General features: G+C 60.2%; 2 protein-coding genes across 6 annotated transcripts; one reads left to right on the top strand and one right to left on the bottom strand.

Moving 5' to 3' along the window:
• Nucleotides 1-74: 74 nt before the first annotated feature.
• On the bottom strand, nucleotides 75-12,294 carry HDGFL2 (HDGF like 2). 3 transcript variants are annotated; one of them, XM_055126895.1, is made up of 16 exons: nucleotides 12,122-12,294; nucleotides 9,788-9,864; nucleotides 9,559-9,697; nucleotides 5,772-5,942; nucleotides 4,942-5,061; nucleotides 4,780-4,851; nucleotides 4,213-4,381; nucleotides 4,043-4,118; nucleotides 3,628-3,955; nucleotides 2,665-2,768; nucleotides 1,853-1,926; nucleotides 1,645-1,715; nucleotides 1,292-1,393; nucleotides 949-1,162; nucleotides 575-707; nucleotides 75-414 (listed from the first exon to the last, which is right to left on the bottom strand). In XM_055126895.1, the coding sequence occupies exons 1-16, from the start codon at nucleotides 12,191-12,193 to the stop codon at nucleotides 309-311; spliced, it is 2,028 nt and encodes a 675-aa protein (XP_054982870.1). In that variant the 5' UTR covers nucleotides 12,194-12,294; the 3' UTR covers nucleotides 75-308. The 3 variants fall into 3 exon arrangements, with proteins under 3 accessions (XP_054982870.1, XP_054982868.1, XP_054982869.1); XM_055126893.1 differs by having other exon boundaries at nucleotides 4,213-4,384; nucleotides 12,122-12,293; XM_055126894.1 differs by having other exon boundaries at nucleotides 75-411; nucleotides 4,213-4,384; nucleotides 12,122-12,293.
• A 2,958-nt stretch (nucleotides 12,295-15,252) lies between these two features.
• Nucleotides 15,253-22,887, top strand: UBXN6 (UBX domain protein 6). Of its 3 annotated transcripts, none has more exons than XM_055126649.1 (11): nucleotides 15,253-16,160; nucleotides 18,402-18,565; nucleotides 18,923-18,987; nucleotides 19,925-20,053; nucleotides 20,241-20,338; nucleotides 20,953-21,028; nucleotides 21,170-21,254; nucleotides 21,338-21,551; nucleotides 21,884-22,014; nucleotides 22,244-22,392; nucleotides 22,469-22,887. In XM_055126649.1, exons 1-11 carry the CDS (start codon nucleotides 16,081-16,083, stop codon nucleotides 22,595-22,597), a joined length of 1,320 nt encoding a protein of 439 aa, XP_054982624.1. In that variant the 5' UTR covers nucleotides 15,253-16,080; the 3' UTR covers nucleotides 22,598-22,887. The 3 variants fall into 3 exon arrangements, with proteins under 3 accessions (XP_054982624.1, XP_054982626.1, XP_054982627.1); XM_055126651.1 differs by having other exon boundaries at nucleotides 16,087-16,206; XM_055126652.1 differs by lacking the exon at nucleotides 15,253-16,160 and adding an exon at nucleotides 16,212-16,264.
• The last annotated feature ends 573 nt before the right edge of the window (nucleotides 22,888-23,460 follow it).

The following is a 23,460-nucleotide window of genomic DNA, read 5'->3' as shown; positions in this document are numbered from 1 at the left end:
GCCCTGAGAAGGGGAGCCCTGCCCGGCTGCTGACGGCTTTTCCCATGCTGGGAAACCAAACCAATAAAAAGTGATTTGTTTTTTCATTAAAAAAACCCTTTATAGTCATTTCATGGCGGCTGGAAATCAGAAATGAGGCAGAAAAGAACCCGAGGGACAAATACAAACAAACGGCGGGGTCCCCCATCAGTTCTCCGCTCCCTGGCGCAGGAAGAAGGGAGCCAGGGCCGCCGCTGCTGCCGCTGCTGCTGCCAGGGTGGGCGGACGGACAGACAGACAGATGTCTGGGGGCAGCCGCCGGCAGGGGCTCAGCTGTCATCTTCGTCCAAAGACTCCGAGTCCACTCGCAGCCTTGTGGGCTCCGGCCGCTCGCTGGCCGGCCCGTCCTGGTTGGGGCCCTCCCGAGCGCTGCTGCTGGGTTGGGGACACACACACACACACGGGGACAGGTGGTCAGCCCCAGCCACCCACTGGCTCCTCTGCGCCCTCCTGTGTCCAGGGTGGGCGGAAACAAGAAGGGCTGCTGGAGCTGCACCGACCCCAGGGCTTTCTCCTGTGGGGGCCCCACACTCACTCATTGTGCGACAGGTCTTCGGAGGAGCCACCCTGGGGCCCCTCCTCCGAGGTGGGCCCCTCCTCGGGGTCCTTGTCATCCGGTTCCTCTCCCTTCTGTGACGCGGCCTCCCCGTTGATGGGGGCTGAGAAGTCTGGGAAAAACGGGGTGCAGGGTGACGCAGGGCTGCTGTCAGGGACCCCCCTGGACCCTCTCTATGCTGGACAGCTTCCAGATGGGGACCTTACAGCGCTGACCCCGTCAGACACCCCCGCCCACCTGGCCCGGGTCTGGCGGCTCCCTGCACGGCTGGCACCAGGACCCTCTTCCTCCCCCTGCACGGCCCCCACCTCCTGGGGGTTCTTGGCGCCCAGCCTGCCCATCTGGCTGCTCACCTGCGCCGGCCTGGCCCCCCGCCTTCTCCGTGGGGCCTTCTTCTCTGGCCAGTGTCTCCTCAGCCTTCCCCGCCTCGCCCTTGTCGCGCTCGATGCTGCTGCGGTTGGCCTTGGGCGCCGCCTCCATCTTGGGCCCCAGCACCCGTGCCTTGAGGCGCGTGTAGACCTCAGCCGCCTTCTCCATCACCTCCCTGTTGGCCTTGTACCGGCGAATCTGCCACGGGACCCAGGCCTGGCTCAGGGAGCGCAGTTGGCTGCCATGCTGGCCTCTCCACCCGGCCCTGGACAGAGGGCGGGGCAGCCCCCCACGACCAGCTGTCCCCCCCAACCCGCCCCTCGCTACCTTCTTCAGCGTGGCCACGACGTCTGTGTTCTTCTGGAGAATCTGGGAGGTCACCTGCAGGCTCCCCAGCTCCTCCAGGGCACTCAGGCACCTCTTCACATCCTGGGGACACGGGGAGCGGGTGAGGAGGGCAGCCCTGGGCCCCGATGGAACCGAGCGGTGGGGACCCAAGGACAGGGTTCTGGGGGGAAGGGCCGACACCAGACCCACAGGCGCCATCACCCCAGATGTTCCCATATCCCAAGACAGCCCCCAGGCAGCACTCCAGATAACAGGACAGGGGACCCTTGGATGTGGGGGTGGGGTGCAGAGGGGTCCCACATTCACAGGGGTGGGTGTTTGGGGGCCCTCACCGGATTGTCAACTTTGAGGGCGAACTTGATCTCGCTGTGCAATTTCTGCAGCTTCTCCTCCACAGAAGGCTCTGGGTTGGGGAGCAAGCATGGCTCGGGTCTGGGCTGTGGGCATTGGTGGGCGTGGCCCCCCCAGCTCACAAGCCGAGCCCCCATTTCTCTGCCTCCCTCCTTCATCCCCATGCCCGCTTGGAGCCTGACTCCTCACCTTTCTTCTTGTCTACCTTCCGGTCCTGAGAGAACCCTTCTGACCGCTTCCGGGGACGCTCCACCTTCACGGGCCTGTGGGATGGACAGACCCCCCGGACATCCAGATAGTGAGACCACTCGCACCGCCCACTCTCACCTCCCCACCTCAAGAGGACATCTGAGGTGCAGCCATGCCCCCAGAAACCAGACTGAGAGTGGGAGCTGTGCAACCTTGTGACTTTCTAGAAGACTCTGGGCAGAGCCGGAAGTGCAGTAGGACGGAGGCCACAACTCCCGCCAGCCTGGAGGCCCAGTGTAGAAAGTGGGGCTCATCCTCCCCAGATGTAAATAAATGTTCACAGGAATAAGGAAGACAGATCAAGGCAGGGCGCAGGTTCTCTGCCTCACTGCACCCCACTCTGGCCGCACACCCCAGGTGAGCTAGTTCCAAGGGCCAGGCACGTGCTCGCACAGGGAATTCCGCAAGCAGCCCACTGCCCCCAAGTACCATCAGGAACGGCCCCAAAGACCCAAACCAAACAGCTGGGGAGAAGAGGCCACTCTTGCTGTCCGCAAACAAAAGGAGCTGACCTCTGTCCTGGAATCTGGGGGAGGCATGAGCAGCACCCCAGCTGAGACCCACAGAATCCCTGGAGGGGACAGGAGACCTTGATATGCTCCGGGGGCATGGGGACCCTGAGAACTGAGTTTGCATGACCAAGGCAACGCCCTGTCCCCAGCGCGAGAGGAGGGAACCCAGGAGGTAGAGAACAACGGGGAGGCCCGACAGCGGGAGGGGGTCTGCCTGGAAGTGGGCAGAGCCGTTCTGACCTGGCCCGGGGCTTCTCCTCTGAGCGCCCCCTCTTCTCTTTCTGACTGGCTCTGCGCACGGGCTCCATGCTGGGTGCTGACGGCTTCTTGGAGGACTTCTTGGCCTGCAGAGACAGGGGTCGCTGGAGAGGCAGGAAGTGGGGGCTTCGTGCCAGACCTGTGAACTGGACCCTCTAGAACTCAGCAGAGGCCTCCTGCCTGGCAGCTGGGAAAGGGAGGGGCATATCGGGGTTCCCAGCACGAAAATCCACCCATGGGACCCCATGCAGTCAGGGAGGGTAACCCCCAAACCCACTCTCCTGCCACCAAGACTGGGCACCAGGTCCTCTGTGGAATGTCAGTGAAGTGGGGGCCAGGCAATAGCAGAGAGCTAAGGGCACGTCCTAGTATGCGCCCGATGCAGGCCCGTCACAGCGTTGGATACAGCCTGGTGGTCCCCTCAATTGTTATCAGGGTGACCTGGGGACCCCCAGCATGGTGGGGAACTCCCGGCATCACATCCTGGACCTAGCCTTGAGTACTGGCCTGGCTGCCTGAGAATCAGGGGCAGGGCGCCGGGCCTCCTGACGACCCCTCGGAAGGTGCCTCCCCAGGCCCAACTGCCCAGGGCCTTGGCACTGGCGGAGCCCCTGGCTGGTGCTGCGCCCCCACAGCCTCTTCCTGGGTCCCCTCACTTCCTGCAGGGTTCCATTTAGAGCCTCCACCTGAGGACAGACCCTCGTTAGCCTGGAAGCCCCCCGACACTTGGCGGCCCCCCTGCACGCACAGGTGCCCCCTTCTTGTTCCTGCCACCTGGAGTGGAGCCCAGTCTGGTCCTGGACTCCCAGGACACTGTGGGGCCGGCACAGCTGCACCCAGGGGCAACTGGGTCTCGGAGGGAGCAGCAGGGCATGTGGGGGGACACCAGGGTGAAGCCGCCGGGCCCCCACCCGGAGCCCCGGGCCCCTGCTGGATGTGGCGCACCTCTTTCTCGGGTTCGGCGTCAGGCTCTGAGTCCGAGGAGGTTGGGGGGCCCCGACCCTTGCGGCCCCGAGGGCCCCGCTTCTTGACGGGCTCGTCGTCGTCCAGGAGCTCATCGCCGCTGCTGGCGCCACTGCCCGCGGCCGGGGGGGCGTCCCCACGCTCGGCCCGCTCCCGCCGCCGCTCCTTCTGCTCCTTCTCTTCCTTCTCCTGCTCCCGCAGCCGCCGCAGCTCCTCTTCCTGTTCCCGCCGCCGCCGAGCCTCCAGCTCCCGCCGCCTCTCCTCATCCCGCCGCTTCCACTCGCTGATGCGGTCCACCTCGTCACTGTCGCTGCGAGGCGAGCGGGCGGCTCAGTGGGCAGCGCCGCACCCAGGGGACCCGCCTGCCTGCCTCGAGGGGAGCCGCCCCACCCCTCACCTGTCGCTGCTGGAGCTGGTGGGCGGCCGCTCGGGCTTCGGCTTCCGACCACGGGGCTTGGGGGGAGGTCTCTCGGCTGTGGGAAAGGACGGTGTGGGGACTGGTGGCTCTGCGATAGCCCCCCAGGTCCGGATGGGGGGTGGGCTGAACTCTCACAGTGGGGTCCCTACCTGGCTTTCTGCCCCTCGGAGGCTTCTTTACGGACACGTCTGAGTCGGAGTCCGACGAGGAAGAGGAGGAGGAGGAGGACGACTGCGAGGGGGACGGGGCCGCAGCTACTGGCTCGCCCTTGGCCAGGTCCGATTCTGCTTTGGAGTCCGAGTCGGAGGCCGAGGGTGCCTGCTGGGAGGGGACGGGCACCAAGGTGAGGGGTGCAGAGCAAGGGCAGGCCCCGAGCACCCTGACACAGCCCCAGTCTAGAGACTGGCCACGCCTGGGCCTGAACCCGAACCCTCCAGGGGTGACTCTGAGCAGAGCTAGGAGTCAGCCCTGAGCGCTGCCGGGCGTGGCCCCCAAACCCAATTCTGTAAGACACACAAGCAGCACGCACGGTTTCTCTCTCCAGACCCTCCACCTGAGGCCTGGCCTCGCCCTCCAGCCTCTGCACACACAGACTGGACAGGAATCCTCTAGGGAGGGCCCATTTCAGGGTGGAGGGGGGCCGTGGATAGCTGTTCCGAGCTGCCCGTTTCTAGGGCGTGGAACCCCTAGAAACAGCCTTCCTTCACGTCCCCTACCTTTTTCTTCCGTCTCGCCAGGGGACCCCGCCGCGGGACCCGGGCCACTGTTTTCTTCTCGGGAGTGAAGTCCTGGGTGGAGAGAGGGATGCTGAGGCCAGGCCCCACAGGCTGCCCAGGCCGAGGTCCAGAAGGGGTGCAGTCTGGCCGGGGTCACCCCACCTGGTCGCTGGTCTTCTCAGACTCAGACGAGCTCTCCGAGTTCTCCTCCTCCTCGGATGGCGATGCGCTGGCCGGATCCACGTCGCTGGGGGCCTTTCTCGCACGTTTGGACACCGACATCTGGAAGGGGGTAGTTGGAGCCGGGAGGCACCACTGGGTCGCTGCTCCCCCACCGTCCCCTGGGCCCCCCCAAGGCAGGAAGCCCTGGGGAGAGTTGGGGCTTGGGAGCCCCCTTCGGGGGTGGGAGCACCACACCGCTGCCTCCTGGGTTCTGCTGATGGGGCTGTGGATCACGGGGCCCCCAAAACACTATTGGGGAAGCACGAACGACACCCCAGGGCTTTAGCCCTTGGAAGGGTGAGTTCTCCAGTGCACGAAAGGCCTCTCAATTTTCTCTCTTTGGCATTCTTTTGGGGCCACATCCAGTAGTGCTCAGGGCTGACTCCTGGCTCTGTGCTCAGGGATTCAATCCTGAAGAGGCTTGGGGAACCCCTTCCAGCTTGGGGTGCTGGAAATTGAACTCAGGTCAGCTGCATGCAAGGCAAGCAAGTACCTCCCTCCTGTACTATTACTTTGGCCCCTCAATTTTCTTTTCTGGAGGAGGGGGTTCGGTAGTGCTCGGGGCCAAGCCCAGGGGTGTTTGGGAGACCCTATGCAGTGCCAGGGATTGAAGTAGAGCCGGTGGCATGCCGGATCGCCCCCGGTGTTTTAAAGCGCCACATGCTTACAGAACAAAGGAAGGTGCAGGGGGGCAGGTGGGCAAGGGACCGACCTCAGGGCAGTGGAAGGACCCAGGAATCTGGACTGCCCCCACCAGGTCCCCAACATACCTTTAAGGTCGCCGCCTTGCGCTTCAGGCTCTTGTCAGAGTCTGAGTCACTCTCCATCCTGTCACTGGTTGCTGCAGCGGTCACGGCTGTCACAGCCATGATCCCCCGGTCAGTGGCGTCGTCGTCGCTGCCACCCGCCCGGTCAGCGTCGCTGTCAGAGGAACTCACCGGCTGTGGGTGGGGGGAGAGTCCGGCAGGCTATGACCATGAGTCACCCCCAATTCGAGTGATTGCTCACCCCCCCACCCGCCAGCAGCCCTGAATGCAGCGGGGGAGGGGCGATACTCAATATCAGGGTCGAGCTGTCTCGTCTTTCAGATGGGAAACTGAGCCCAGGAAGCCGTGAGGGTTCCAGTACTGTAGGGCTCAGAGTTGGGGGGTAAACAGACGTCTTTTTTTTTGGGGGGGGCCCACACCTGGTGATGCTCAGCAATCATTCCTGGCGGTACATGGGAGACGCTATGAGGTGCCGGGGATGGGACCCAGGTCTGTCGCGAGCAAGGCCAGCGCCCTCCCTGTGGTGCTACTGCTCTGGCCCTGTATCAGGCCTCTCTGACCTCTCTAGCTGCATGGAAGGCAAGTACCCTCCCTCCTGTACTAGCACTTTGGCCCCTTAATTTTCTTTTTTGGTTTCTCTAGGCCTTGACTCTCAGCTGCCCACGGGGGAACATGGAGGTGGCACTCTGCTGCCAAATGGTCGGGAGGAAAGGGACAAAGTGGCAGAATGCATGCACGGCAAGTGGGCACTGCTCAGGGTCCCTACTCGCATTCTCAGGAGGCAGCAGGGGATTCAGATGGGCCCCAGTGACCCTCCCACAGAAACAAGGACAGGGCTGGAACGATTGTACAAGTAGGGAGGGTGCTTCCTGCAAGCAGCCCACCGGGGTCCAATCCCTGGCAGCCCAAGCCCTAAGGGTAGGGATCCCTGAGCACGAAGCCCAGAGTGAGCCCGGAGCACCACCGGGTGTGGCTCAATGTTAGAGTGTTTGCCCTTCACCCAATTAAGACAAGTAAAATAAATGAACAATTTATGGAGCTGGAGCGATAGCACAGCGGGTAAGGCGTTTGCCTTGCACGCGGCCGACCCGGGTTCGATTCCCAGGCCCACTGAGCACCACTAGGAGTAATTCCTGGATGCAAGGCCAGGAGTAAGCCCTGTGCATCACCAGGTGTGACCCAAAAAGAAAATAATAATAATAATAATAATAATAATAATAATAATAATAATAATAATAAACAATTTAAAATTGAGGGGCTGGAGAGTCCAGGCTTGCCTTACACCAGGCTGGCCCTTCCTGATGGCCAGGCTCCGTGTAAGGTCCCCCTAGTACCAGCATGAGGGTGTAACTTCTGAGCAGAGAGCCAGGACCAGCCCCAGGATACCAAGGGGCATGGCTCCAAATCAAATATGCAAAAAACGAAAAACAAAAACAAAAAAAAAATACAAGACATCCATGCCCAGGCCCGTGGCTCAGGGGCAGTGGGTCTGCCCTGCAGACACACTCCCACAACACATGCAACCCTCAAGGGAGCTTTGAACAAATCTGGGGCCTCAGCGCCCCAAATCACCAGCAACCGCAGCACCACAGGAAGGGAAGTTAAAAAAAAAATAACCCTTTGTAAAAGGACCTTCCTAAAGATAATCTAAATTAGAACCCACCCTCAAGGGATGTAAAGCATTTCATTAACCTGAATTTAAGAAACCACCCCGCACGATGCGGGGGTCACATACATCAAGTCACAAGTCAGAGGATGATTTTCAAGGGCAATGCAAAATATATATATATATATATATATATATATACATACATATATACGGTCCAGAGTGATAGCACAGTGGGTAGCGTTTTTGCCTTGCATGTGGCCAACCTGGGTTCGATTCCCCAAATCCCTTATAGTGCCTCAAACCCCACCAGGATTAATCCCTGAGTGCAGAGCCAGGAGTAACCCAAGCATCTGGATGAGACACAAAACATTAACAACAATAACAAACCACCAGGCACTCAGTCAGTCGCTCTCTCTCTGTGGCCCGCCCCTGCACCTTCAACCCACCTCCCATGTGGAGGTACTGAGGGGTTAGGACCCCTCGAGCCCTCCAGACTCCTGGGCTGTCCCAAGCACGAACGCTTGCAGTTTCTCGGGCATGAGCGGGGAGTCTGTGCTGTCAGGGCGGCCCAGTTGTGGGGTTTCCTTCCTCGAGGGCAGGCTTTCTGCGGGCACGGCGGCCGTGGGAGGACAATAAATGCTACGGGCGCGGTGATTCACCGGCAGGGACTAAGCTCCCAGGGCTGCCTTCAAACTTGAGCGGGGGCCAGAAAAAGAGCTTATGAGACTCAGTAGCTGCTGACAGAGGCGGGGATGCCCTTTGGGGCTGCCCCCCCCCCAAGGGATTCCCCACTGCGCCAGCATCTTCCAGATGTGTCTCAGGAGGGAAAACTCAAGCCCCACCACCCCAGACACCCCTTGACAAGGAACTGCAGCGCTGAGAGCCGTGATCTGGGCCTGGCTCCCAATGGGTTCCAAGGCTCTAAGCAGTGGGGGGGGCGGGGGCAGGCGGGCTGGGTGCATGGCGGTGAAACTAAGCCTTAAAGGAGACACAGAGAGGCTCTCTCAAGACTCCAAATTCGGGGCTGGAGCGGTAGCACAGCGGGTAGGGCGTTTGCCTTGCACACGGCCGACCCGGGTTCAATTCTCAGCATCCCATATGCCCCCCCCACCGAGCACTGCCAGGAGTAATTCCTGAGTGCAGAGCCAGGAGTAATTCCTGTGCATTGCTGGGTGTGACCCAAAAAAGAAAAAAAAATAGACTCCAAGTTCAAACCCAACTTGAAGAGAGCTACAAAAACTAGACCCCCAGTGAACCCCACTTTTCTACCTAAGGCTGGCTCTGACACCTCCTTCCTATTCCTCCTGCACATGCCCCCAAAGCAGAACAAGGCAGCCCGGCCTCCTCTCCGAAGCTCCTGGGCTAGGGAACCCCCCACCTCATGAGCATCTACGAACTGAAGACCCCACACCCCGGCCCGTGCTGAAGCCCCATCTTTTCCCTGCCTCACCCACTCACCCACCCTGCCAAAGCCTCTCTGATTCCAGGCCTGTCGCCCCCGTCTCAGGCCTTCACAGATGGGACCTTTTCCCAGAGTGCCAGCTGGGCAGCAGTGGGGCGGAGAGGCCAGTGATGCCAGGGCTGCAGACTGCTCTCCTCCCCAGGCTGCAGGCACTCGTCTTGCCCGCAACCGACCAGGAGAAGCCCTGTGAGGAATGATTCCTGAGCACAGAGCTAGGAGTCAGCCCCGAGCATCGCTGGTGGGACTCATAAGTCAAAAAAGTTACAGAAGTCGGGGCTGGAGCGATAGCACAGTGGGTAGGGCATCTGCCTTGCATGCGGCCGACCTGGGTTCAATTCCCAGCATCCCATAGGGTCCCCTGAGCACGGCCAGGGGTAATTCCTGAGTGCAGAGCCAGGAGTAACCCCTGTGCATCGCTGGGTGTGACCCAAAAAGCAAAAAAAAAAAAAAAAAAAAAAGTTACAGAAGTCAAGAGTGAGAATGACCCTTCCAGGCTGACCCCAGAATGGAAGTTCCCACCCAGAGGACCCTCAGAGACATCTGTGACTGACCGCGCTGGGGAAGGGGTATCTGGTGGGTAGGGTCTAGGGATGTTCTGCAATACCCCCAGTATCCAGGCCTGGCTCCCAGGGAATGATCTGCCCCCACCCCAGCCCCATCCCCCACCATGGCCAGCTGCCAAGGACACCAAGGCCCCCTGGTGTGAGCAGTGGACTCACCAGAGGCGCGCTGTAGCTGGCGTGTGGGTTGTTCTGGATCTCCCAAAGCCCCTCATTGAAACCTTTCCTCTTGTTGGGCTTCCCGTACTTCTCCTTGCATTTGTCGTAGGGGAACAGGTCCTTGGGTCCCAGGAAGGCCCTGCAGGGAAGGCCGCAGGCCAGGGCACGGCTGAGCAGGGGCCGCCCCAAGAGGCACAGGGCAGGGGCGCACCCCACTGGGGCCACTTACGTTTCGTGTGTTCCGAAGAAGAAGATGGGGTATTTATTGGGTGGGGGTTTCACAGCACCGTCGGCAATGTCGTCGATCTGCGATGAGAGGCTGGTCAGGGGACGTACTAGGCGGGGGGCCTGGTGCCCACCGACCCAGAAAATCCCCACAGACTAGTGACTTGGGGTTGGAACAAGGTGTGATGCCTCTGCCAGGCCTTCCAGAGAGGTTCCTTGGTGCCCCGGAGGCGTCCCTAACCCCTCCTAACAGGAGGGGGCGCTTTCTGCCTCTAAGGTAGAGGGGCTTCACCTGAGCACAGCCAAATAAGGAGCTCTGAGCTGCGGGAGGGGGGAGGGGGCATGCAGCCAAGCTCAGATGCTAGGAAGTCCTTTCTGATCCTCCCACAGAACCCTGTCCTGCCCAGAGGGGTGCGTTGGGGGTCGATCTCTTAGAGGCTGCAGCTGGGAGCTCCAAGGATGCAGAGGGTGGGGGGTGGGCTGCAGGAGACAGGCCTTGAGCATCCAGGAAGTCCCACCCTCTCCCTACAGGCCCATGGGCTCCGGCAGCTGTCAGTCACTTCCCCACAAGGAGGCGAGCAACCCCTTCACTTCCAATCAGGTGCTGGGAACGGACCAGTGGGGGGCGGGGGGGTAGGGGGACCGCTGGATGCCTTCAAGAGAGGCAGCAGGAGGGGGATCTGGGCTAGGAGAGGGAGATGCTGGGAGCGCTGGCCAGGCACAGCCCGCTGTCCGCAAGTGCTGATGGTCAAGTTTCCGGGCTCAGCAGGGGTCTCCCAAGAAAGTGGGCCCACGCAAATCAGGTTGGATGGGGCTCACCAGGGCTCTGCTTAATCCCCTCCCAAGCTCTTTAACGCTTGGGTGCCTGCGGGAATGGGCTTCCCCCTGCTTCCTCGGCCCCCGCCCCCGCCTCCGGCCCCAGCATCCCCAGCGGTCGGCAGCATCCTCAAAGCTTTGCAGCGTGGACCAGCCGGGCGCACCTCTGGACCCCGCCTCTCGGCCCCAGAGCACCGGCTGCAGCCTGCTCCAGCCGCTTCAGTCCCGGGTCCTGCCCTCCCGCCTGGCTTCCACCAGGGAGGGATCAACAACCCGGGTGCAAAGCAGGGATCTCAGCCAGCCCTCTGGGCAGCTCAAGAGACAGCCTCAACCCTCCCCTCACCCCCAAATGCTTTCAAGCCCCCAGTGCAAGCCACCAACCCCTGCCTTGTATGTGTGTATGTGTGTGTGTGTGTGTGTGTCTGTGTGTGTGTGTGTCTGGGGTGGGGGGCGGGGGCCTGCCTTCTGTCTTGTGCACTAAAACCCAGACAAGAACAGCAGCTAGCACATCTCGGAGCTCCCAGGCCTGGGGGACAGGGGGCCCGGTGCTGCAGACCAGGACCCCAGCATTATCTGGGTCCTATGTTTCCTCCACATCAAGTGCCCTGCAGATACTTTCTCCTCCCGCCCCCCTCCCATGAGCCTCCTGTTCCGGGGGTCTTTGCAGAGGACCAGTTCCCCCGCGCGCCTGCACCTGCCCACCACCATAAGTTTTAGACCCTTGTCTGGTCCGGGCATCCCCCTCTGTTTCCGAGTCCAACATCTCAGGGTGAGGTGCCCGGCGAGCGGAAGCCCCCAGCCCCATTCCACACACATCCTCCACCCTCAAATCCTTCTCCTGGGCTTCAGGCCTCGCCACGGGTGCCCGTCAGTCCTCGGAAGGTGGCTCCCAGTTGGAGGGGATCCTAGGTGAGAGGGTCTGGGGGCACCTCCCGTCCAATCAGGGGGAGGGACCCCACTTGCTTTAACAACCTCTCCTGGGTTTCCCTCACACAACTCGCAGCCCCGCCCGGCGGTCACGGCGCTCAGACCGGCGCACCCTCGGCCGTGACACCCCCCCATGTCATTCCTTCAGACCCCGGACCCCCACATTTCTGTGGGTCCAAACAGGGCCCCCCCAAGCCCCGCACACGGGGCCCCCAGACCCATGACACTCAGGTCCCAGAAGCGGCGAGTTCACCAAGACCCTCTTCCGCCGGACTTGGGGGCCTGAAATTCGGGTTCTCGAAGCTCCCCGGCGGAGGGTCCCCCAGGCCTGAGGATACCCGGAGCCCCCCACCCCCGGGTGGCAAATCTCGAAGGTTCGGGTTCTCCAAGCCGTGCCCCCCGCCCCCCCCGTCCGTAGATTCCTCAGTCCGGGGTCCCCACAGAGCCCCGGCGCGCGGGTCCCTCAGCCGCGGCGCGCTTAAAGCCTCTGCGCGCGGGTCCCTCAGGGCCCGGCGCCCACTCGGGTCCCGGTTGCGCGGGTCCCTCAGACTTGGCCCCCCCAGCCCGCCTTTGCCCATCTCCCGCGCGGCCTCACCCGGGCCGGCCAGTGCGGGTAGCCTTTCATCTTGGCGAACACCAAATCCCCGGGCTTGAAGGCGTGCGGCATGCTGGCGGCGGGAGGCCCAGGCCGCGGGAAGCGGCAGCAGCGGCGGCGGCGGCGGCGGCAGCGGCGGCAGCGGGAGGCGAAGCCGGGGGCGGGAGCGGGGCGCCGAGGGGGCGGGAGCGGCCTCCGGGGCAAGAAGGGCCGGACCGTGCTTATTGGACCACGAGCCGCCGGAAATCCCGCCCTCCCACCGTCACGGGCGAGCGGAGCCGTCGTTCAAGACCACGTGCGGGATAGAGGTGAGTGGGGTCCAATCGGAAGAGGGGCTGGAGTCGAGCACGTTAGCGGGATTGGATAACGGGCAAAGCCAAGGGGCGTGACCCAAAGGCCTAATGGGAGGGGGCGGAGGTTATGGGAGGTGAAAGGGAAAAAGAGGGAGGAGGGAAACAGGCGCCCGGGGAGTGAAGGGGAGGGACGCCACTCCTTTGGGGCGGGGCTCCAAATTTTAAAGGAGGAGTTTTGAGAGGGTGCTTGACTATTGGACACCACAGGAAATAAAGTCCAATCAACATAGGGGCGGGTCATTGGTAGCTTCTCCTCGAAAGAAGGGCTTAATGTTGTGCTGCCGGCCACAGGATACTACTGGAATAGCGATCCAAGGTACTGAGCTGCCATTGGCTACTAAAGAAGGAAGAGCGTAGGGGCCGGAGCGATAGCACAGCGGGTAGGGCGTTTGCCTTGCACGCGGCCGACCTGGGTTCGATCCCCGGCATCCCATATGGTTCCCCAAGCACCGCCAGGAGTAATTCCTGAGTGCAAAGCCAGGAGTAACCCCTGAGCATCGCTGGGTGTGACCCAAAAAGCAAAAAAAAAAAAAAAAAAAAAAAAAAAAAAAAAAAAAAAAGGAAGAGCGTAAACCGTTGTCAATCATTGGATGCTATAAGAGGGGACGTGCAACTCAAATAGGTACGCGCCATTCCCGGCGCGAGTGGGGCGGGGCTTGGGCGAAGAGCCTGGGGGGTGGAGGGGCGGGGGCGCATCGGCAGAAATTGCAGTGAAAAGCACACATTTATTTTCGGACTTTGTAAGTTTCTCTCGCAGAAACCTTGTGCCACGACGTACCCAAACATTTTGTTTTTATGAGTTCATGCCAAAAAATGTATTGCATGTACTCTATAGCCCGTTATTTAATCTGTGCTTCAGTTTTCCCACTTGCAAGAGTATATTTTGTGAAGGAACGGTAACGAGGTGAGAATTTCTTTCTTTTTCTTTTCTTTTCATTTCTTTTCATTTTTTGTTTGTTTTTGGGCCATACCTGGCGATGCTCGGGGTTACTCCTGATTCTGCACTCAGGAATTATTCCTGGCGGTGCTCAAGGGACCATAAGGGATACCAGGAACCACGGTTGGACGCATGCAAAGCAAACGCCCTCCTCACTGTACTATCGCTCAGGCCCCAGAGGTGAGAATTTCTTCACTTACAAAAGATTTTTAATTTAAAGAACCGTGAATTACAAAATTACTGATAAAGTTTTAGGATAAAATGTGTTAGCACCAATCCCACCACCAGTGTCAACTTTTCACCACCAGTGTTCCCAAGTTCCCTCAAGTTCAGCAAGGCGAGAATATTCTTTAAAGTTCTTGGGAATATTTCTTTTTAATTGACTCACCCTGAGATACGCAGTTACAAAGTTGTTCCTGATTGGGTTTCAGCCATACAGTTGGGTAACAATTTGGAGGGACTGGACCAGAGAGAATAAAGTTTTGTACTTTAAAAGAGATCCTTGGGGCTGGAGCGATAGCACAGCGGGTAGGGCCCTTGCCTAACATGCAGCCGACCCGGGTTTGATTCCCAGCATCCCATATGGTTCCCTGAGCACCGCCAGGAGTAATTCCTGAGTGCAGAGCCAGGTGTGACCCAAAAAGAAAAGAAAGAGATCCTTATATTGGGTCGGAGAGATAGTACAGCAGGCAGGGTGCTTGCTTGTCCTAACATAGCCAACCTGGGATCAATCCTGGGTACCCCATAGGGTCCCCTGAGCCCAACAGGAGTGAACCTTGATCGAAGAACCTGGAGTAAGTCCTGATCACCTCTGTGTTTGACCCAAAACCAAAAAAGAAATATCCTTATAAAATAAGACTTTCCCAGACCCCCACCTAAACCAATATCCTTATGAACAGGGATTACAGTTGGCAGGGCGCTTGCCTTGAACACAGCTGACCTGGATTAAATTCCCAGCACCCTATAATGTCCCAGCACTGCCAGGAGTGATCCCTGAGCACCGCACCTCTGGGTACAGCCCAAAATACAAAAACCACATTACTGGGCATTTGGCCAAAGAAACTGAGACCATTTATTGCGCAGTTTGTGTACCCGGGCATCTTCTAGCCTGCAGTTAAATGTGGTTAATTTCACCATCCCTTGTTAGTTTCTATCCTGGCATTCCAGATGGGGCAACAGAGGAGCCAATGCCCTATGCCCCAGAGCTGTTCCACTTTCCCAGCCTTAAGGATAAACGTCTTCATGGAATTATACACTTGCTTAGCACTTGTAGAAAACCCACCATTTAATTTCCCCAGGAAGACTGGTGAATCTTAACCCGGAGACTTCAAGCCTCCAGGCACCCGAATCTACATTTTTTTTTTTTTTTGCTTTTTGGGTCACACCTGGCGATGCACAGGGGTTACTCCTGGCTTTGCACTCAGGAATTACCCCTGGCCGTGCTCAGGGGACCATATGGGATGCTGGGATTTGAACCCGGGTCGGCCGCGTGCAAGGCAAACGCCCTACCCGCTGTGCTATCTCTCCAGCCCCCCGAATCTACATTTTAACCAGCCTCATTAAGGGTATCAGCTATTCCAAAAATTCAGGATTCCCGCGATAGGAAAAGCGTGGGCCAGAGACATAGTACTGAGTATGCCTTGCGCGCGGCTGATCCAGGTTCCATCCTCCTCAACCTCAGTACATGGTTCCTGGAGCACCGCTACGAATTAAGTTCTAAACATAGAGTAAGGAGTAACCCTTGAGCACTACTGGGAGTGTTCCCTCCCCCCCCCCCTCAGTCCCGTAAAAATTTAAAAAAAAAATCATGCTACCAACCAAGAGTTTCTTTCTTTTTTATTGGGCTGGTACAGAGTCACCTCAATATTAAAGGATAATCATAAAACATTCACTTACTTTACTCGGTACATACAACAGAGCAATATTAAAGGGCGAAATAACATTTGCTGTATGTGGGACCCCCTAGATTTCATCCCCAGAATTAGGGGGGGGGGGAAATGTGCCCTTTTTGGTGAGTTTTCGAACTGCGTCAACATCCATCCTGTCTATCTCTGGAGGCGTCTGCTATTCTTAGCTGCTGGACACTAAGGTACCGCGGGGTTTCTTGGCCTCTGCACGGGATTGATTCTTCCTTAAATGCAGCCAACACTCTCAGGATCAGATCTCCTTAAAATTTCAGTCACCTCCGAGGATCCTCCATTATCCGCGGGCTACGTCGGCGCTTAACGGGTGTGTGTGGGGATCCCATCGAATCACTGAATTGGGGTTTGATCACGTAACAGCTGAGGAGTCCCGGGAGGTTCTGGAGCCGGGCACCATCCGTGGCCTGGTTCCTCGCTCTCAGATGATCCCCGCAGGGAACGCGGTGGAAGACTCACCGGCGGGAGTCTGGCAAGCGATGCGCCTTCGTCGCCCCTGGCAACGGAGTCCGGAAGAACCACAGAGACGTGGAGTCGAGTGGACAGAGGGGCCGCCCGGCCGGCCCGCGAAGCGCCGCCGAGCGCTAGAGAGGCGCGCTGGGCCGATTGTCACGTGCGCTGCCGCGCGGAGGCGGAACTTCCGGAGGCCCGGTATTTTCTTTCCGGTTATCGGCTCCGGCCGGCCCCTCCCCGATCGGGCCCCGTGCCCCCCACCCCCGCGGCCCTCCGCCGCCGGGCCCCGCCGCCACTATGAAGAAATTCTTCCAGGAGATCAAGGCTGACATCAAATTCAAGAGCGCGGGGCCGGGTCAGAAGCTCGCGGAGTCGGCGTGAGTGACAGACGCCGGAGCCGGAAGCCGCGCGGCGGAGCCGGGGGTGGGGTGTCCAGAGAGGGAGAGGGGTGCGGGACGAAGACCTAGAGAAACATTGGGGTGTGGGTATTATGTGTGTGGGGAGATTTAGTGGGGCGGGGCAAAGAACCGGGGGTGGGACTCAGGGGCAGAGAGACCTCCGGGGGCGGGGCGGGACAAAGGGGCGTGGTTTTAGGGGCGGGGCCGAAGAGAAAGGGGTCTGCCGGGCGGACCCCGAGGAGGCATGGTCTAGACAGCAGATATGGGGGATTTGAGGTGAACCTCTGGGTTGGGGTTGAGCCTGTTGGTTACGACTGCAGCTGCGGTGGCAAAGTAACCAGGCTTCATATCCCTGGTGGTTGGGGTGGGGGGTGTCCAGACCCAGGAACTGCGCTGGGAGGGGAGGTCGGGGTGAGAGCCCGAACGGCTGGTGGGGGGGGCGTTCAAGATGTTGTTGTTTTAAGGGTTGTCAGCTGCTTGGGGGATCCTGGGTGAATTGAGGGTGCTAAGAGCAGCTGTGGATAGTCTGGGAGGAGCAGGGAAAGAGCTCTTGTGGGAGATGGTTGAGTGGAACTTGACTTTGGGTGGGGGGGAGACTTGAAGAAGAGGAAAAACGGGAGACTCAGCTGGGTTCCCACACGATGCTTGCAGAGGGGGTTGTTTGGGGACTGGATGGCAGCATTCAGGAAGAGGGAAGATCCTTATGAATTCTGAGGTGGTTAGTCTTTTTTTTATTTTTTGGTTTTTATTTTGGGCCACAAGCAGCAGTGCTCTGGCTTACTTCTGGCTCTGCACTCAGAGATCCTCCTGGTGGCCTTGGGTGACCCTATTTGATGCTGGGGATCCAACCCTGGTCAGCCTTGTGCTAGGCAAGCACCCTCCCCACTGTCCTGTTGCTCTGGGCTCTGCTTCAGTTTTAGGGTGTTTTTTTTTCTTTTTTGGGTGTCTCATCCGGCGATGCCCGGGAGTTACTCTTGGCTCTGCACTCAGGAATTACTCCTGGTGGTGCTTTGGCGACCATATGGGATGTCGGGGATTAAACCCAGATTGGCCATGTGTGTGCAAGGCAAATGCCTCACAGCTCTGGCTCCTGGCTGCTTCTTTTTTATTTATTTATTTATTTTTTTGAGTCACACCCAGTGTTGCACAGGGGTTACTTCTGGCTCATGCACTCAGGAATTACTCCTGGCTGTGCTCGGGGGACCATATGGGATGATGCTGGGGATTGAACCCAGGTTGGACGCGTACAGGGCAAATGCCCTACCCGCTGTGCTATGGCTCCAGCCCCACCTGGCTTCATTTTTAAAAGGATCCTGGGGTCTGGAAAGATGACTTAAAGGGCTGGAGCACAGACTTTGCATGCAGGACCCCTGGGTTTTAACCTTGGAAAAGTGGGGAAGAGGAAGGCGAAGTATCTTGGGAATCAAAATAGTGTTGGGGATCCAACTCAGGGCCTCACAGGCAAGAGTTCCCCAGTGCTGAGTCACACCCTTGGCTCTAAAAAAGGGCTTTCAAAAATTCTTTCCTGGAGGGGCTGGAGTAGGGCATAGCACAGCGGGTAGGGCATTTGCCTTGCACATGGCTGACCCGGGTTCGATTCTCAGTGTCCTATATAAGTCACCTGAGCACGGCCAGGGGGAATTCCTGAGTGCAGAGCCAGGAGTGACCCCTGAGCATCGCTGAGTGTGACCCAAAAAGCAAAAAGAAAAAAATTTTCCTGGAAAGATCTAGATAGTACTGGGACCTGGCAGAGCTCCATGGCTCTGTGGGTTGGCGTGGGGGTGAGCGATTGCCCCAAGGCTGCTGGCTGGGCAAGACCCGGGGAACAGAAGCTAGGGGCTGCTGTGGGTTTGAGGGGAGCTGAGACCCAGCGCTCCTGAGGCCTTTGTAAATTGGGGTCTCAGACACTTCTGGCCCCTGGGGTGAGGAGAAAGAGGGGAGAGACGGGGAGAATGGCAGCTGTTGGGAATTGGCAGAAGCTTCTTAGCTGGGCTGTTCCAGGCCACGATGGGCCCTGAAACCCTTCATTCCTTGGACTTTCACTATGGGCACAGGGTCTGGGGAGCCCAGCCCAAATTTTGGGGGGGCCACACCCCAGGACCTGCAGGTTCATAAGAGGGAATGGTGAGGGGCGGAGAACCTTGTAGTGGGTTAGGGGGTGTGTGTCAGGTCATTCCCCCCCGTGCCTCGTTGCCTCACTTTCCCTCCCTCTCTCCTCAGGGACAAGTCCCCCAAAGAGAAGCCGAGCCAGCCAGCCCTCAGGCAGCCCCGCCAGGGCCCCACGGATGAGGCACAGATGGCGGCCGCCGCCGCCCTGGCCCGGCTGGAGCAGAAGCAGCCCAAGGTCCGGGGGCCCACCTCCCAGGACTCCATCCGGAACCAGGGTGCGTCAGCTTCACTCTGCCGTCCGCCCTGGGGGCCCAGACACTGCCCATGACCTTGGGGGTACACGTGTGAGGGCCGGGGTGAAAGCCTTTGCACCGTCTGTTTTTCTCCGCCAGGAATCAATGAGCACAAGGGGCCTGTGGGGTCCCAGGGGATCGGGGAGGCTGAGAAAGGGAGGCGTGCTGAGAGGGGAGAGGAGGGAGGCAGGTCGGGGTATAGGGGGTGAGGCTTGGGGGGGAAAAGGCAGCTAAGGCAGGTGCTGCCCCAGGCCCCAGGGCCCTCTCCACTGTGCCACGCACATCAGGGCTCGGGGCCGGACCCCAACACCGACCTCTCCCATTGCGCTCTCTCTGCAGTGCGCAAGGAGCTTCTGGCTGAGGCCGCCATCAGCGCGAACCCGGAGAGCCCAGGCCCCCATGTGGTGAGAGCCCTGCCCGCTGCCCGCCTTCCGTGGGTGCCTGGCGCTGGGGGTGGCAATGGCTGGGCGGCAGGTTGTGTGGTGTGTGCACATGGGAGTGTGTGTGAGAAACACCAGCCCCGGCCCTGAGGCAGGTGGGGAGCCCCGACTCGGCCCGGGAGGATGCCAGGCACGACTGGCTCCCTCTGAAACCTGATGACTGCGCCATTAGTGTTCCCAGCCATTGGAAATTGGGTGCAGAGGTGAAGCCAGCTGTCCTGTCACATTCCTCATACCTGCAAAGATACCCCCCGACCTGTCCAGCTGCAGTGTTGGTCCTTTTCCCCAGCCGTGTGACTAACGGGTAGGGACATCCCAAGAGGGGAGCAATCAGGGAGGCCTTCCTGAAGATGGTGGGCCTCAGTGGCAAAATCCTATTTGGTCAAGGGCTCTGAGCAGTGCCACCCATTCTCCTGTTCTCACTGAAGTCCCAAATGGAAGGACTGAGATTGCCTAGAAATTAGGCCTGCCTCCTGACTGCTACCCCAGGCCTCACCGAGCAGGGGAGATGGTGTCCGAGGAGGCAGTGACTGGGTGTCCACTCTGTGTTTGTCTGTCCCTCTTGTCTGTTACATTTGAGGGGGTCCTATAGGGTCAAGGTGACCAGAAAACTGGGCTGAGGACTCTGAGGCCCGGCATACAGGCCTTACCTGTGGGGTCCCAGGGTTCCATCCCTGACTCCCTATGGTTCCCCCCAGCACCACCAGAGTGACTCCCGAGCACTGAGCCGGGAGGAGTCCTTGAACACTGCTAGGAGAGGCCCCAAACCAAGACCAGAAACAGGCTGCGAGGCACTCAGTCCCCAAGGTCGGGCCCTGCGCCCCCTCCCCCTCCACTGGCTGGGCTGGGGCGAGGCACCGTTGTCTCTACCTTCATCCCCATCTCCTCCCCCCCACCCCAGGTGTCAGAACCCAAGGAGGAAGGCTCTGACCCTCTGGCAGTGTCTGGGGTCTACTTCACCTGCCCACTCACAGGGGCCATCCTGAGGAAGGACCAGCGGGAGGCCTGCATCAAGGAGGCCATTCTCTCGGTGAGCACCCAGGGGCCCACGCCTCCTTCGGGAAGCCTCCCCAAACCCACCTTCCACCTCCCTGTAGAAAGGGGACATGAAATACCCGGGAAACTGCACCAGCACCCCAGCCCCGGGGCTCTGAGGAGGTCAGGAGGGTGTGGCGCACGGCTGCCTCGGCTCTGAACCGACCCCCTCCCCACCTCAGCACTTTGCCACCGACCCAGTGGCCGCCTCCATCATGAAGATCCATACGTTCAACAAGGACCGGGACCGGGTGAAGCTGGGCGTGGACACCATCGCTAAGTGAGATGCCCTGCCCCGGGGGAATGGGTTCCACCCTTCACCCTTCCTGTCCCGTCTCTCTGGGCCTCAGTTTGCCTGTCTGTCAAATGAAGGGGTTTGGGCCCCAGAGGACAGGGGAAGGCATGGGCCTTGCACTCATTCGAGGACTCCAGTTGGCTTCTTCCTCAGATCCCCATAGGGGTCCCTGGGGATGGGGTGGGGGTCACGCCCGAGCAGAGCCAGGAATAGCCCCTGAGACTTGCCAGGTGTGGCCCAAACCTCTGCCCCTTACCCCCTGTAATAAAATGAAAGGGTTGTCCTAATTTGGGGCCCCTGATCTTGGCTGCCGAGGGTTTGGGATCCTAATCCCCTCCCCGCAATCCTGAGTTGAGTGGAGCAAGCGAGGGCCAGAAAGTTCCCCCTTGTCCAGAGCCCCAGAGTCGGCCCTGGCTCTGTCCTCTGGCTCAGCTGGGGCTCAGTGGAGGTCGCCCCCCCAAACCATCGGCAGCACTGAGCAGCTGCCGTCCTCCCCCCGCTGTCCCAGGGAGCTCATCCCTGGAATGGCAGTTCCTGGGGGGGGGGCCACTGCCGCTTCTCCCCTCTCAGCCAAGACTGTCCCCCCTCCCCATCCCCAGGTACCTGGACAATATCCACCTGCACCCCGAGGAGGAGAAGTACCGCAAGATCAAGCTGCAGAACAAAGTGTTCCAGGTGGGGGTGCTGCCCATTAACTGCCAGGGTACTGGGGCCTCTCAGCCTCTGCTAACACGGCCCGGCCCCCCTGCCCTGAGTGGACTGCACCTCAGGAGGCCAGTGGGCAGGGCAACCCCCTGACCCACACCTGTCTCCCAGGAGCGCATTAACTGCTTGGAAGGGACACACGAATTTTTTGAGGCCATCGGCTTCCAGAAGGCCCTGCTCCCAGTCCCCGACCAGGGTGAGAGCCCAGAGGGGCCGGGGGCGGGGTGGGGCGGGGGGGTGGGGGTCCCTGCGGGGCTGGCTAACCCTGGCCGTGTGCAGATGGCCAGGAGGAGTTCTACGTGCTGAGTGAGGAGGCGCTGGCGCAGAGCCTGGAGCAACGCAAGGAGCAGCTGCTGCGTGGGGAGCCGGTGCGCGCCCAGCTGGCCCGGCAGCGCCGCCTCTTCCGGCCGTCGCCGCTGGCTGCACACTTCCACCTGCCCGGGGACTTCTTTAACCTCACAGCTGAGGAGGTCCGGCGGGAGCAGCGGCTCAGGTGCCGGGGAGCAGGCGGGCCTGAAGGGGGGAAGCATGTCTGGACTGGCAGCCCACAGGTTCCCCCTAGCCCTGCAGGAGGCAGCCTTGAGCACCGCCAGGGATAGCCACACACAACGCACGCACGCGCGCGCACCCCCTCCACCCAGGAATGACTCAACACACGTGCACGCACACACGCACACTGCAGGGATGGCCCAGCACACACACATGAGCCAGTCCCGAGCATCGCCAGGGATGGCCCAACACACACATGAGCCAGCCCTGAGCACCACCAGGGATGTCCCCTCCCGTGGCGTGGGGGGCCTGATTTGCCTTTCTGGGCGCTCCTAGGTCGGAGGCAGTGGAGCGGCTGAGCGTGCTTCGTACCAAGGCCATGCGGGAGAAGGAGGAACAGCGGGAGATGCGCAAGTACACGTACACGCTGCTGCGCGTGCGCTTCCCGGATGGCTGCGTGCTCCAGGGTGCGTGCGTGCGTGCGTCCACCGGGGGGAGCCTTCTCGTGGGGAGGTGGCCTTGGGGGGGGGGGGGTTTGAGAGGATGGCAGACTTTGAGGGGCTGCGTGCAATGTGTGAGGTGCATGGAAGTAGGTGCGCAGTGTGGAGGGACTGCGGGTGTCCGCAGGCCACAGGTACGGTGCAGGGGCACGTGATGCCCCCAGCTCGCCAACAGGTCCCCCTGTTGCCCTTCCAGGGACTTTCTACGCACGGGAGCGGGTGGGGGCCCTGTTCAGCTTCGTGCGGGAGGCTCTGCAGAGCGACTGGCTGCCCTTTGAGCTGCTGGCGTCAGGCGGCCAGAAGCTGTCAGAGGACGAGAACCTGCCCTTCACCGAGTGTGGGCTGGTGAGTTCAGGCGCCCCTGGGGAGCAGGGCGAGATGGGCTCTCTGGGAGCCAACCGCTGACCTGTTCCCACCACAGGTGCCGTCGGCCTTGCTGACCTTCTCGTGGGACGCAGCCGTGCTGGAGGACCTCAAGGCGGCGGGGGCACAGCCGGACCCCTCCATCCTAAAACCTGAGCTGCTGTCGACCATGGAGCAGCTGGCGTGAATAAACAGGGTTGCCTCCCGCCTTGTGTGTGTGTGCTCCCCACTGCTGCGTGGGGACTCCAAGGGGGCCAGGGCCCCGGGTCAGAGAGCTGGGCCTTGGCTGGCAGCAGCTTGGAACCCCTTAAGTACACTAAGCCGGGTTAAGCGCCATGTGGGGCGCTGGCCTGTGGCTCAGGGAGCTGGGAAGGGGGACCGGCGGTCCGGCTGCCCCTGGGGGTGCTAGGTCTGTGACAGAGGGCACAGTAGTTCTGTAATCTTTAAATTATCAGAATAAATAGGATATTTGACTAATCTCGTGTGATTCTTAGCTCTGGGAGGGGGGAGTCAGCCACTGCCAGGAGCCCCAGCTTTTACTTTGGGCTACTCAGGCGGTACTTCAGGGGACCCTGTGGGATGTCCAGATGGACTCCAGGTCGGGCAGGGTGTTGAAGGGACCGTGTCTCTCACTTTCCTGGCGGGGTTCTTGGGTGCCCTAGCAGGAGCTATGGCTGTGCAGACCCCAAGAATGACTTCCCAGAGAACAGGAAGAGGCCAGGAGGTGTCGGGGTACCTGTCTCCGAGCTGTGGAGCGGGCTGCACACCACAGGGGCAGCCTGGAAAACCAGAGGTTCCAGAAGCGAGCAGCCCTGTGCACACTGCCATGTGGGGTCCCAGTGAGGCTCTGAATCCCAGATCTCAGGAAAGCTGTCATGGGCTCCCACACACTGCTGTCCTGGCTGAGGAGAACCGCATCCATGTCTAGACCACCCCCCGCAACCCTCCTGCTCCTCACCTGGGACCACCCATGCTCTAGCTTCACTTCCGATGGGTCTTAACTCCTGCAGAAGGGACCTCCAGACCCTCAGTCTGCAAGTGAGGGTGGGC

Source organism: Sorex araneus, chromosome 2 (genome assembly GCF_027595985.1).
Source record: "Sorex araneus isolate mSorAra2 chromosome 2, mSorAra2.pri, whole genome shotgun sequence".
Taxonomy (NCBI): domain Eukaryota; kingdom Metazoa; phylum Chordata; class Mammalia; order Eulipotyphla; family Soricidae; genus Sorex; species Sorex araneus.
The sequence above is the reverse complement of the archived record's forward strand: the minus strand, read 5'-3'. Positions and strand labels throughout refer to the sequence as shown.

What these genes read in the sequence shown, in the direction of transcription:
- HDGFL2 (XM_055126893.1), bottom strand. Translation starts at nt 12,193, where the DNA reads ATGCCGCACGCCTTCAAGCCCGGGGATTTGGTGTTCGCCAAGATGAAA. An exon ending in ACCAGCTCCAGCAGCGACAG is followed by an intron (nt 3,956 to 4,042) that starts GTGAGGGGTGGG and finishes CTCGCCTCGCAG; the next exon opens with CGACAGTGACGAGGTGGACC. An exon ending in CCCTCAAAGTTGACAATCCG is followed by an intron (nt 1,394 to 1,644) that starts GTGAGGGCCCCC and finishes CCGTGTCCCCAG; the next exon opens with GATGTGAAGAGGTGCCTGAG.
- UBXN6 (XM_055126649.1), top strand. Translation starts at nt 16,081, where the DNA reads ATGAAGAAATTCTTCCAGGAGATCAAGGCTGACATCAAATTCAAGAGC. An exon ending in AGAGCCCAGGCCCCCATGTG is followed by an intron (nt 18,988 to 19,924) that starts GTGAGAGCCCTG and finishes CCCCCACCCCAG; the next exon opens with GTGTCAGAACCCAAGGAGGA. An exon ending in TCAAGGAGGCCATTCTCTCG is followed by an intron (nt 20,054 to 20,240) that starts GTGAGCACCCAG and finishes TCCCCACCTCAG; the next exon opens with CACTTTGCCACCGACCCAGT.